Source organism: Tribolium madens, unplaced genomic scaffold (assembly GCF_015345945.1).
Source record: "Tribolium madens isolate multiple individuals breed KSU strain unplaced genomic scaffold, Tmad_KSU_1.1 Scaffold_11;HRSCAF=98;Tcas5.2_LG3b, whole genome shotgun sequence".
NCBI classification, from domain to species: domain Eukaryota; kingdom Metazoa; phylum Arthropoda; class Insecta; order Coleoptera; family Tenebrionidae; genus Tribolium; species Tribolium madens.
Genome location: NW_025400975.1, coordinates 1,395,567 through 1,408,058, shown reverse-complemented (window position 1 = coordinate 1,408,058; position 12,492 = coordinate 1,395,567). Strand labels below are relative to the sequence as shown.

At 32.2% G+C, this 12,492-nt stretch overlaps 2 protein-coding genes across 3 annotated transcripts; one reads left to right on the top strand and one right to left on the bottom strand.

Annotated features, from left to right (window-relative positions):
* Nucleotides 1-386: 386 nt before the first annotated feature.
* On the top strand, nt 387-3,315 carry LOC123007491 (26S proteasome regulatory subunit 10B). Its single transcript, XM_044402822.1, has 5 exons — nt 387-588; nt 639-758; nt 804-1,414; nt 1,466-1,680; nt 3,135-3,315. Exons 1-5 carry the CDS (start codon nt 495-497, stop codon nt 3,271-3,273), a joined length of 1,179 nt encoding a protein of 392 aa, XP_044258757.1. The 5' UTR covers nt 387-494; the 3' UTR covers nt 3,274-3,315.
* LOC123007431 (cilia- and flagella-associated protein 91-like) lies at nt 3,260-10,542 on the bottom strand. 2 transcript variants are annotated; one of them, XM_044402738.1, is made up of 11 exons: nt 10,404-10,542; nt 10,281-10,357; nt 9,810-10,230; nt 9,598-9,761; nt 9,376-9,544; nt 6,754-6,939; nt 6,555-6,707; nt 6,339-6,508; nt 6,142-6,288; nt 5,729-6,099; nt 3,260-3,750 (listed from the first exon to the last, which is right to left on the bottom strand). In XM_044402738.1, the coding sequence occupies exons 1-11, from the start codon at nt 10,468-10,470 to the stop codon at nt 3,306-3,308; spliced, it is 2,370 nt and encodes a 789-aa protein (XP_044258673.1). In that variant the 5' UTR covers nt 10,471-10,542; the 3' UTR covers nt 3,260-3,305. The 2 variants fall into 2 exon arrangements, with proteins under 2 accessions (XP_044258673.1, XP_044258667.1); XM_044402732.1 differs by having other exon boundaries at nt 5,729-6,288.
* Nucleotides 10,543-12,492: the final 1,950 nt, after the last annotated feature.

Genomic DNA, 12,492 nt, shown 5'->3' with positions numbered 1-12,492 from the left:
CGGCAAATTAATACCACCTAATGGGTGGTCTGCATTTATTATTATAAGTCAACAGATTGAAATTTTGTTCCATTATCTTTACCCACAATAATGGCAGACCTCAAACGAACCAATCACAATGCATTAAATTTTTCAATGAACTCAAAAACCTAAAGTGATTGTTTTTTTTACATTAAAATAATGGCCGACCTTAAACGGCCCAATCACAATGCTTACAATTTTTACAAAAATCTTTACGTTAATTCATTATTAGTTATAGTGCGAAGTAGCCAACGCTAACGGAAACGAAAACACCGACACCGTTTTTATAAGTTTTAAATTTTGTACATAACTATTTTATTGTTGATAGGTTGGCAACTCAGATAGGGTGTTTAGTGGGAAATGAAAATTCCTCTGCTTGCTGTCAAAAACAAAAGTGCGGTGTTGTGAGGTTCTGCGAGTCATTGTGCCTTTTGTTAAATAACTTGAAATTTGTGAATAAAAATTGATCAAAAATGACGCAAACCGAGCCTGAGCGTGAGAAAAGTCTCCAAGAATACAGGAAAAAACTTGTGGAACACAAAGAAGTGGAGTCTCGTTTGAAAGAGAGTAAGTCATTCAATTCAGTTTAATTATTTAGTTAATGATTTATTAAACAGTGAGAGAACAACTGAAAGACTTAACAAAACAATACGACAAGTCTGAAAATGACCTAAAGGCTCTGCAAAGCATGGGCCAAATCGTTGGTGAAGTCTTGAAACAGTTAACTGAGGAAAAATGTAAGGATTTCTTTGTCTGAAAACCCATTAATAGAACTGTTTTAGTTATTGTGAAAGCAACAAATGGCCCCCGTTACGTGGTTGGTTGTCGTCGTCAACTTGACAAGACAAAATTGAAAGCAGGAACTCGCGTTGCTCTTGATATGACCACCTTGACAATAATGCGTTATTTGCCCCGAGAGGTGGACCCCCTTGTTTACAACATGAGTCATGAGGACCCTGGCGATGTCACGTATTCTGCAATTGGTGGCTTGTCCGAGCAAATTCGTGAACTTCGTGAAGTCATAGAGTTGCCCCTCATGAACCCTGAATTGTTCATGAGGGTTGGGATAACCCCCCCTAAAGGTTGTCTCTTGTACGGCCCTCCCGGTACTGGAAAAACACTCCTAGCACGAGCTGTAGCATCACAATTAGATGCAAACTTCCTTAAAGTTGTCTCGAGTGCTATCGTTGATAAATACATTGGAGAATCAGCGAGACTCATTAGAGAAATGTTTAATTATGCAAAGGACCATCAGCCTTGCATTATATTCATGGATGAAATCGATGCGATTGGTGGCAGGAGGTTTTCTGAGGGTACCTCAGCTGATCGTGAAATTCAGCGCACGTTGATGGAGTTGTTGAATCAAATGGATGGGTTTGATTCTCTTGGTCAAGTATGTTGGGCAATTTTAGTTTATTTCAGTTTATTTATGTATTGATTTCAGGTCAAAATGATTATGGCTACAAATAGGCCTGATACTTTAGATCCAGCTTTGTTGCGTCCAGGACGTTTGGATCGAAAAATTGAAATCCCACTTCCTAATGAACAAGCGCGACTTGAAATTTTGAAAATTCATGCGGGGCCTATAGCCAAACATGGGGAAATCGATTATGAAGCTATCGTCAAGCTGTCTGATACATTTAACGGTGCTGACTTAAGGTAAATTTTTTTTTTAAGTTTTTAAAAGCAAAAAGGACTTTTTAAAAATCTAACAAATCTTTTACTGTAATCATTTGAAAGATGATAACAATATCAATTTTTCTATATCACCTTAGCCTGCATTATTGAAAAAATTCAAAATAATGTTTTTTATCAATAACATTTCTCTCTAAGGTTATTCTCAATATTTTTTATACAGGGTGGTTCACATAATTTTACGAGGCCTGCGCCTGTAAAATGCAATCAATAATACATATTCCGACACGAACTTGATTACAATTTTTTTTGAAAAATTGGATAATCTTCTCTAGTTTGTTACTAGAACAATAACTAGGAAGAAAATAAAACTTTGTAGTATTTTTTCATATCATTGCAGTTTTGTTTATAAACAGTTGCATGCATAATACACAATAAAAATTATACTTGCTCAACAGGTGAAGTTTTTCACTTTCTAATGATATTCTCGTAATTCTGCCACAAATTTAGTGATTTATTTCAGTTGAAAATTGCAAAAATCAAAATTTTTTAACAAGAATACTGATCTTGTGAGCTTTCTGTAATTCCGGAAGATTATTTCCTTAAGTGGGTCAATTGTGGTGTAATTTCCATTATTTTCAGATCAATCCAGTTGCTATACTGCAGTAAGAACATTATTTTTCGGAATATTTTTTTTATAAATGTTTTATGTTTTTTACAAATGTTTTATACAGGATGTGCCAGAACTCGCGCCTCAGAGAACATTGTCATGTAAGGTACGATACCAGGAACATGGAAAAAATGTTAAAAAAAAAATTATCTATAAAAATTTAGAAGTTATGAGAGTTTAAATTTTGCACTTTAACTATTTATTTCTGTTGAAAAAATAATTTTCCAAGTTTTTTTGCTACAGAAGAGGAAACAAAGAAGCTGTATCCTAAATTGGAACTCTGTTTAATGTTATTTGTAGCTTTTATTGGCAAAATTTTGTACCTTTACTAAATAATTATAAAAACATATACAAGATCATCAGTATCATTAAATAGACATAAAAACTGTCAAATGTCAAAAAATAAATGTCAAAATTGTTTAACAGGTAGAATTTTTTAAACATTTTATCCACGTTCCTGGTATTTTATCTTACTTGAAATTTTTCTCCGGGGCGCGGGTTCTAGAGCACGCTGTATATGACATTATCAGTACCATTAGATGGGCAGAAAAAAGTCAAATGTCAAAAAATATATGTATAAATTTTTTGACAGATAGAACTTTTTAAACATTTTTTCCATGTTCCTAGTATGTTATCTTACTTGAAATTTTTCTCTGGGGCGGGAGTTCTGACACTGTATTTATTATAAATGCTAAGGTTTGCTTTAAAAATTTTGTACAAACTTCGATGACTATGACTTTAGTAAATAACGATTTTATTCACTCGTTTTAATTTGTTGCTTTCCTTGATTTTGAAATATTTTTTTCAGAAACGTATGTACCGAAGCTGGCTTGTTTGCCATTCGATCTGAACGAGAATACGTAATCCAAGAAGACTTCATGAAGGCAGTTAGGAAGGTGGCCGACAACAAAAAATTAGAGAGTAAGCTTGATTATAAACCAGTTTAATTGTGTACTTTAAATAATTTAATAAAATTTATTCATTCGTGATCAAGTGAATCTTCTTCGTGCTTAGTTTTAGACGTGCGATGACCTTTACTAACTTTGCTACTTGTATCACTTTGACGACGTTTCCCTTCAGAACTGACGTGAGAAGTGGTGTCATGAGTCGCTTCATGAATGATACTAAAGTGTCTGTCTTCAACAATACCACCGGGAATGGACTGTTGTCGAAACTTTTTGCTACTTCCAACCAAATTATATTCTTGATCAGTTTGATCACTTGTTTGATCTGATTGCTCCGGCACTTGGATGATGTTTACTTCTTCGATTTCGGAATAAACAGAGTCGTGGACTGCTCTTAATTTTTCGCGTTGTTTTCTCTGGATTTTCTGACGGATTATTTGCTTTTGCACTTCCGGGACGACGAAGTGGTGGACGAGGTCCGCCACGATTTCTTCTTCGTCGTTGATGGTTATATTTGTGCTAAAATTTCATATTTGATATAATACTTTATTGTGATTTTGAAATTTAGTTGGTAACATTGAATAAAAATAAAGATAGGAGACTTGTAGTGCTGCCAGGTCTGGTCAAATTTCACCAAATCTGGCGATTTTCATGCTAGTCAGGTGGTTTGATGAGAATTTTTGTAAAAATTTTAGTATCAGGTGATTTTTTTGGAAATGAAAAAAGCTGTTGAAAGTCTGTGGTTACAACAAAAAATTAATGTACTAATTTTTCAATTATTAATACAGGGTGCACCAGAACTCGCGTCCCAGAGAAAAATTCCATGTAAATTACGATCCCAAGAACATGGAAAAAATGTTAAAAAAAATCTATCTATAAAAATTTCGAAGTTATGAGAGTTTAAATTTTGCACTTTATTTATTTCTGTTGGAAAAATAATTTTCCAATTTTTTTTGCTACATGCTATTAAAAGAGGAAACAAGGAAGCTGTATCCTAAATTGTAACTCTGTTTAATGTTATCTGTGGCTTTTACTGGCAAAATTTTTGTATTTTTACAAAATAATTATAAAAAAACTTATACAAGATCATCAGAGTCATTAAATAGACATTAAAAAAAATGTCAAATGTCAAAAACAAATGTCAACATTTTTTGACACATAGATTTTTTTCATGTTTTTGGTATTTTATCTTACTTGAACGCGAGTTTGGACACCCTGTATAGTAAATTAGGTCAAAAATAAATGATACTATTTTTGCATTTTTTTCGAGCTTTGTCCACGTTTTTCAACCAGAAGCTGGATTATTGTGCCAATTTTTCTCAAAAAAAAATCGAAATATTAATAAATTAGTTAAAACTAATTCTATTTGTTTTTACAAGATTTTACTAAACAGGGTCGAAAATGACAATTTACATTTACTTTTTTCGGACGTGTTTCAGCTAAAAACACAATTATTCCGCAAAATTTCGTTAAAAAAGCCAAAAATTAAATAAAACAATTTACAAATCGACTCTCCTAACGAAAACTATAGTATCTCAAAATTTACAGTTTTAACAAAAATTGCATCTTTGATTACTAATAAAATATCAAGGAACTGTTTAATATTATTGAAAATTGCTGAGGGTCTAAGTTTCGGTAATAATATTGTTTATTCAAAAATAATTTTTCTCATTGTTTTTGTATTTTGGGCCCTACATAAGCCATCATAAACCAATTTTTATGAGTTACTACAGTTTTCGTTGGGAGAGTCGAAATGATGTTATTTTTGTCTTTTTCAAGTGTTTAAGCACGTTTTTGAGATAAAAACAAAAAATTCGAAAAATTTTGTTTAAGCAGGCTAAAAAATTACAAAATTAAATCGTAATTTAACTTGTTTCGTTCGATTTACTTTGTTTTTGAACCAGAGAGAGGCTCATTTATTTTACAAAATCTTGTCCACATGGGTCTAGTAATCACAAAAAGGACTGATTATGATGTCATTTAATTTGTTTCACTCGACTTAATTGGTTTTGAAGCAAAATTAAGACAAAAATAAAACTTGATCGAAAATGCTCTTTAGCTCGTTTTTGTAAAGTTTTTTTGACGTCGATAGTACTAAAATCACCCGAAATTTTTTTCACAAGATTTAGCTATAACGAACCAAAAATCAACAATTTTAGTCAAAATTAACTTATTTTTGCATTTTTCGAGCATTTAAGCAGATTCTTAAGTTGGAAACTTCGTTTTTTCACGAGATTTTGCCATACCGAGTCACAAATCACTAAATTGTTACAAAAGGATATTACATTTATGTTTTAACCACTCATTTTATGTGAAAAGCGTAAACTTTTGATACTGTTGAAACGATTTGTAATCTGGTGAAAAATAAGTAAATTTGTCAACTTTTTCTGGCAACACTGATTGTGACGTTTAAATTTGATAGACAATGCTGCCAAATTAATATTTCAGAACCAATCATTGAATGTTGCCAATTTATTTTCAAAGTCACATTACTTACGCCTCCTTTATTCTATACGCCTCTTCATCAATTTTCCTCGCCAGACCTTCGATGTACATTCTCGCTTCTTCTTCAGACGTAAATTCCATACTTTCCTTGATAATATCCTCAAGATATAAATCAACAGTTTCTTGTTGGATTTTGACAATTTGTTTGAACATTTCATCGTGTTCACGTCTACGTCTTAATTCGACTTGTCTGCGACCAGCTTCAGCTGCTTCTCGGTCATATCTTTCACGTTCAAGAAGAATACAAATGGCATGGGCTCGACGCTCTTCAAGTAATCGACGCAACTCTTTGTTAAGAAAATCTAACAATGATCCAACTACGCTACTTTGGAGCTCATCCAGACTTTCTCGTAATCTGAAAAGCTGGAAAGATTGAATAGTGACAAAATATTTGATCATTTTTACTTTTTCTAATGCGATTTGTTCATTTCTTTGTTGCAATTTTATTTTTAATTTATAGTCATGTATTTGGACGTTTTCTTCAACTAAGAGGCCACTTGAATATTTCAGTTCTTGGATTAACTCTCTACATCTCTCACGACCTTCATATATCTAAAAAAAGTGCTGGATTTTTCAAGTAAATAAATTGTCAATGAACCGACATGCATTTGAGCCGCTCGTCCTTTTATAATCGATTGTATCAACACCATTGCTTGGTAAAAGTCTTCATCGCCGTCAGGAATGCCTTCAACTTCAGGCGTGCTAATTGCAGAAGGTGGAGTTTGAATTTTCTTAATTAAAGTGCAAGGTTTAAGATCGTGCTTTCGTAGTGCTAGACAACATCAATTGTTTATGTTTTTATGTAGCTGTAGCTTTACCTAAAAGCTCCTCATGAAGCTTTTTCAATACAGGAGCTGTCCATTTTGTTTCTCTCATGCACAGACGTGTGCCTTTCATTTTCAAACACATGCAGTCTTTTATTTTCGTTGCTCTATTGAGCCATGTTGGTAAAGTGTTGAAGTCTTCAACACCTAACAAAGAATTTTATCAATTGTTGTTATAAAACAAAAAAAATACCGGCAAATTGAGCTTTAAAGCGTGTGAGCGCTTCGTCGATTACTAAGTGCCAACGTTTCGGATGTTCGCCGTGCCTCATCAGAGGACCGTAAATCTCGGAGGCGTGGTTGCCATGTTCTTCCACAATGTTAACAGAGTGGTACTTCTGTTCAATTCCAGCATGCTTCAAATCTAACTTTCGCAGTTCTAAAATACATAAATGATGTTTTAAAATTGGGTACCAAAACTGAATTCCGGACTCTAATAAGCAAAACATAATTTTTCATCAATTTTTTTTGTTTTTGATTATTAAGGTTCAAACTTTTGAAACATTTAAGATGTTTATAATTTTAAGAAAGAAATCTTTTTATGATTAACACAAAATTGTTTTAGTTGAATTTTGAATAAAGTTCTTTATTTTTTCAGAAATGTTTAGTATATAGGATGCGCCAAAACTCGCGCCCCAGAAAAAAATTTCAAGTAAGATACCAGGACCATGAAAAAAATGATTAAAAAATTCTATCTGTTAAAAATTTTTGACATTTATTTTTTGACATTTGACGTTTTTTCATGTCTATTTAATGATACTGATGATCTTGTATATGTTTCTTTTTATAATTATTTAGTAAAAGTACAAAAATTTTGTGAATAAAAGCCACAAATAACATTAAACAGAGTTCCAATTTAGAATATAGCTTCCTTGTTTCCACTTCCAGCCTGTAGCAAAAAAACTTGGAAAGTTATTTTTCCAACAGAAATAAATACAAAGTGCAAAATTTAAACCCTCATAACATCGAGTTTTTTAACATTTTTTCCATGTTCCTGGTATCTTACCTTACATAGCAGTTTTTCGGGGGCGCGAGTTCTGGCGCAGCCTGTATACAGGGTGTTTCCGAACTTGCGCCCCAGAGAAAAATGTCATGTAAGGTAAGATAGCAGGAATATGGAAAAAAAATGTTTAAAAAAAATTATCTATAAAAATTTGGAAATTATGGGAGTTTCAATTTTGCACTTTGACTCTATTTATTTCTGCTGGAAAAAGAATTTTCCATCAGTAATATTAAATAGACATAAAAAATATCAACAAAAAATTAATGTCAAAATTTTTTGATAGAATTTTTTAAACATTTTTTCCATGTTTCTGGTATATTATCTAACTTGGAATTTTTCTCTGGGGCGCGAGTGTTGAAATACCTCCGTATATTTAATATTTAAACGTGTAATTCAATATTTCAAGTAATTATTTCATAAAATATAATTTTCGTACTTAACTAGTTATTCGCGGTACAAAATAAAGTGTGAAAAAAAATAGAAGCGGCGGATCTTATAACTTGGAGAATCATAACTTCATAACTTTTAGCAGTTAAAAAAAATATTCTCTTAGAATTACGTTTTAGGCCTCTTTGGAATAAAAGATAATATTCTTGTAACAAACAGAAATACAATTAGCCTCATTTTTTATAGGGGATATTGTGTGTGTCGTAGAGATATTTACTAAGAAATTTTTAAGAGACAATAAAGTTTTCAATTTTTTATCTAAAAATGTTATTGATGTCTTTTTTTCTTAGTGTTTCTTTGAGGATGAGGATTTTTATTTGTGCATAACTAAAATATGTTTTAAATTTTAAAGATCCGTTTGAAAGTAACTCAAATCGCTTTATTTTCATAMAAAACTATGATTTATGCACTTTTTTTCGTTGAAATGCTTTGACTTTGACAACGATTTCTCGCTTAAAACCGAGCCAAATTGTTCTAAAATAGTTCAAATCGTTGTATTTTGACCGAAAACGARGATATTAGCACTCATTTCTTTGGAATACGTCAATCTACAAATATAGGGCTCAAAATTCGTTTATTTTGTTTGAAAACGGCGATTTAAGCACTCAAATACATTGATTTACAATGTTTTCTGGCTTAAAATCGGGCCAGATCGTTCCTAAATAGCTCAAATCGCTTTATTTTGGCGGAAAACGGCGATTTAAGCATTTATTTTGTTGAAATAAATAAATTGATTTATACTTCTTGGATTCTCTTGGTATGGAAACGATGAACAAAAACACGATTAAACCCGTCACACCAAACTTTTATTTCAAACACAACGCGTTTCAACCACAAAGTGGTCATCTTCAGGTGAGAATAAAACAGTTTGGTGTGACGGGTTTAATCGTGTTTTTGTTCAACATTGATTTATAACGATTTTTGGCTTAAAATCAAGTTAAATTGTTGGGAAATGGCTCAAATAGCCGTATTTTTGCCGAAAATGATGATTTATGCAATATTTTTGTTGAAATACGACTTTGATGCAGAAGAATTTCTGGCTTAAAACCGGGCTAAACCGTTCAAAAATAGCTCAAATCGTTTTGTTTTGGCCGTAAACAACGATTTCACCCTTTGTTTTGTTCAAATACCTTGATTTACAACGATTTTTGTCTTAAAATCGCCAGAAAAAGGACTTTTTACGCATTTTTTTCGTTGAAATATTTTCATTAGAACGGTTTTTGGCTTAAAACAAAGCCAAATTGTTTTAAAATAACCCAAATCGCTTTATTTTGGTCAAAAACACATTGCCCAAGAGCCATTTTTATGAAATATGAACCGTTTATGAGTTTTTATGTATAAAATAGTCATTTTCATATCCAATACCTCGTTTTGTTTTGTCACGCAATTTCTTCAATTTTTGTTCTTTCTCAGCATATTTCATCTCGGCAAACATTCTCAATTTGGCCTCACTTCTGTTTTTTGACTTTTCGTGAAGCTCATTTAACATTTTTTCTAAAAGTTTTAGTCTGAGATCTTGAATATCTTGTATTTCCTATAAGAGAGTTTGATTTATGAACCAGTGATGAAAAATCAATCAACACTTGCTTGTTCTCTGAAAGCCCACTCGTCTCGTTCCATAGCTGCTATAATAGTCCTCCTTTTCTCCAAGTCTTCAGCAGTTCTAACTTCGCACCTTTCTTCCCAAGCTCTCTTCATTCTAGCTCTCTCCAGGAGTTGCACCTCGTGCATGCCAGGGGGCAAACCACTACCTGTCTTCAAAATTTTTTATTTTTTCTAAATATTTAAAACAGCTATACCCCATTTAAGAAAATCAAGTTTTAACAATTCGGGCGGAGTATCCCCCTTGAACACAAATGAGGGTTCCCAAGGAGAAGTTTGAACCGAGGATTCCCTAAACTCCGTCTGAATTTTCTTATTTTGATTCTTCGGTTCCACTTTAACAACGGAAGGAGATTTATCCCTAGGTGTTGTATAATGGAGCTGCAGTTCGGGAACTAAATCCCCTCCAATGCTAGTTTTGGGGAAGTGGAAATATTTGGCTCGATCTGCACCAATCACATCCGGTTTTTTTGAATACAGTTGATCAAGGTTTGGTTGAAGTCTCGACTTGTAACTTCTACCACTAGGGGGTAAGTGGGCAGATTTGCGTCGGATGTATTGTTTGCGAGGGTGGTTTGGCAAATCCGAGAACATGTTTGCAAAAATTGGACATATTTGCTACAATTTTTTTTAAGGATTTTAAGTCTTAAGCGAGTTTAGGTACTTACAAATTTTGCAGTAGATAGTTTTGCCAATAATGCAGCTTTGTAGTGATCTTTGGGACCAGAGACCACGAATAAGGGATCTGAAGATTGGTGTTGTTTATGTGTTAAGTTTAGTTTTATACAAACCGTAAGCGTAGTCGTGGGGCCTAAATGGTGTAGGGAGAGATAATGGTTTAACTGATCCCACTGCCATTGTGCTTTATTGTTTGTTCATTTAAAAAGTAACCCAGAAATGAGTGAATTTGTCATTTACGTCAGGTTTTTGTTTACTGGGTTTCTTAGAGAAAATTTGATCAATACCACGCGTTGTCAGGTCTTAATAATTGTGATCAATGGGACTCTAATCCCAACTGAGGCGCATTTAAAGTCTGTTTTTTTAATGCAAATTGCATTGCTCTTTGTTTTTCTCCCTAGAAATTTTATTAAAAAATTATGGTTATGTTTTCAAATTGAGATGTTGTCAAAATTTTTACTTTTATGAATCTGGTGTGCCTGTTTACTCTTTGAAAGCGCTGTAATTGAATACCTGAGGACAGACATCATGACCTAAGGTCCAAAGACAGAATTCAGCGCTAATAATTTTGATAGAAACACACCGCAAGAGCAAAAGATACAAGTAGGTATTATGATGATTGGCAATAAATTTTGTGTAATTTATTGAAATGAGCTCAAAGTTGATGCATTTTATAAATTTTCTTCAGCTTTAGTTTCAAAATTGTTACTTTTTCAACTCGTTCCTCAAAAACGATGCACAATACACTAATTTAATTGCGTTCTTTCCGAGGTTCTTTCTCATTTCTGTTTGTTTTGTGTTCTTGTTAATTTCTTGCTAAAAATTGAGAATGTTTAAGCAAACCTGCATTACAAATTGCGTCTACATTTTAACGGGACCTTTTTCTAGCTTCCTGCTTGCGAACTATTCGTTTCCAAATTCCTAAAAACTGTTATTTGGATCAATCCAGAGATTTTCAATTTTTTCGATTTTTGTCAAAATCTTGTTCGACTGAGAACCAGAGTAGATCACTAGATTTGATTTGCCTAGAGACTTTAATATGTACAGTATGTCCCTGCATTGAGTTTACAAGAGAAAAAAAAAATCTTTGATTTTACTTTACCTGAAATGAGCAAATCTGTAATTAAAACTCTAAGTCAGTGAAAAGCAAAGTTAATTTTTCTCTTGATTTTCGACTGATTGGACTTCTAAGAATGACTTTTCTCTGCTTTTTAAATCCCATCACATTTGCGGTTTTATTATTTTTTTGGCTTAAAAAGCAGAGAAAAATTATTCCAGTCCAAAATCAAGAGAAAAATTAACTTTTCTTTTCTCTGAATCAGAATAATAAAGTTTTAATTAGAGATTTTATCGTTTCAGGTGAAGCAAAAAATGTTTTTCCTTTGCAGATTTGGTGTTAAATGAAAAATAGAAAAAAAATCCTCTTGTAAGGTAAGATACCAGGAACATGTAAAAAATGTTAAAAAAAATTCAACCTATAAAAATTATGAAGTTATGAGAGTTTAAATTTTGCACTTTGACTATTTATTTCTGTTGGAAAAATAATTTTCCTAGTTTTTTGATATAAAAAAAAGCTGCATCCTGAATTGTAACTCTGTTTAATGTTATTTGTGGCTTTTATTGGCAAAATTTTTGTAGCTTTACTAAATAATTATTAAAAACCATATACAAGATCATCAGTATGATTAAATAGATTTTTTTAAACATTTTTTCATGTTTCTGGTATCTTATCTTACTTGAAATTTTTCTCTGGGGCGCGAGTTCGGACAACCTGTATTGTAAACTAGGTAAAAAATAAATGATACTATTTTTGCAATTTTTTCGAGCTTTGTCCACATTTTTCAACCAGAAGTTTGATTATTTTGCCAATTTTTCTCAAAAAAATCGAAATATTTATAAAGTGGTTAAAACTAGTTCTATTTGTTTTTACAAGATTTTACTAAACAGGTCGAAAATGACAATTTACATTTGCTTTTTTCGGACGTTTTTCAGCTAAAAACACAATTATTCCGTAAAATTTCGTTAAAAAAGCCAAAAATTAACCAAAACCGTCTACAAATCGACTCTCCTAACGAAAACTATAGTATCTCAAAATTTACAGTTTTAACAAAAATTGCATTAAATCTTTGATTACTAATAAAATATCAAGGAACTGTTTAATATTATTGAAAATTGCTGAGGTTCTAAGTTTTGGTAATAATA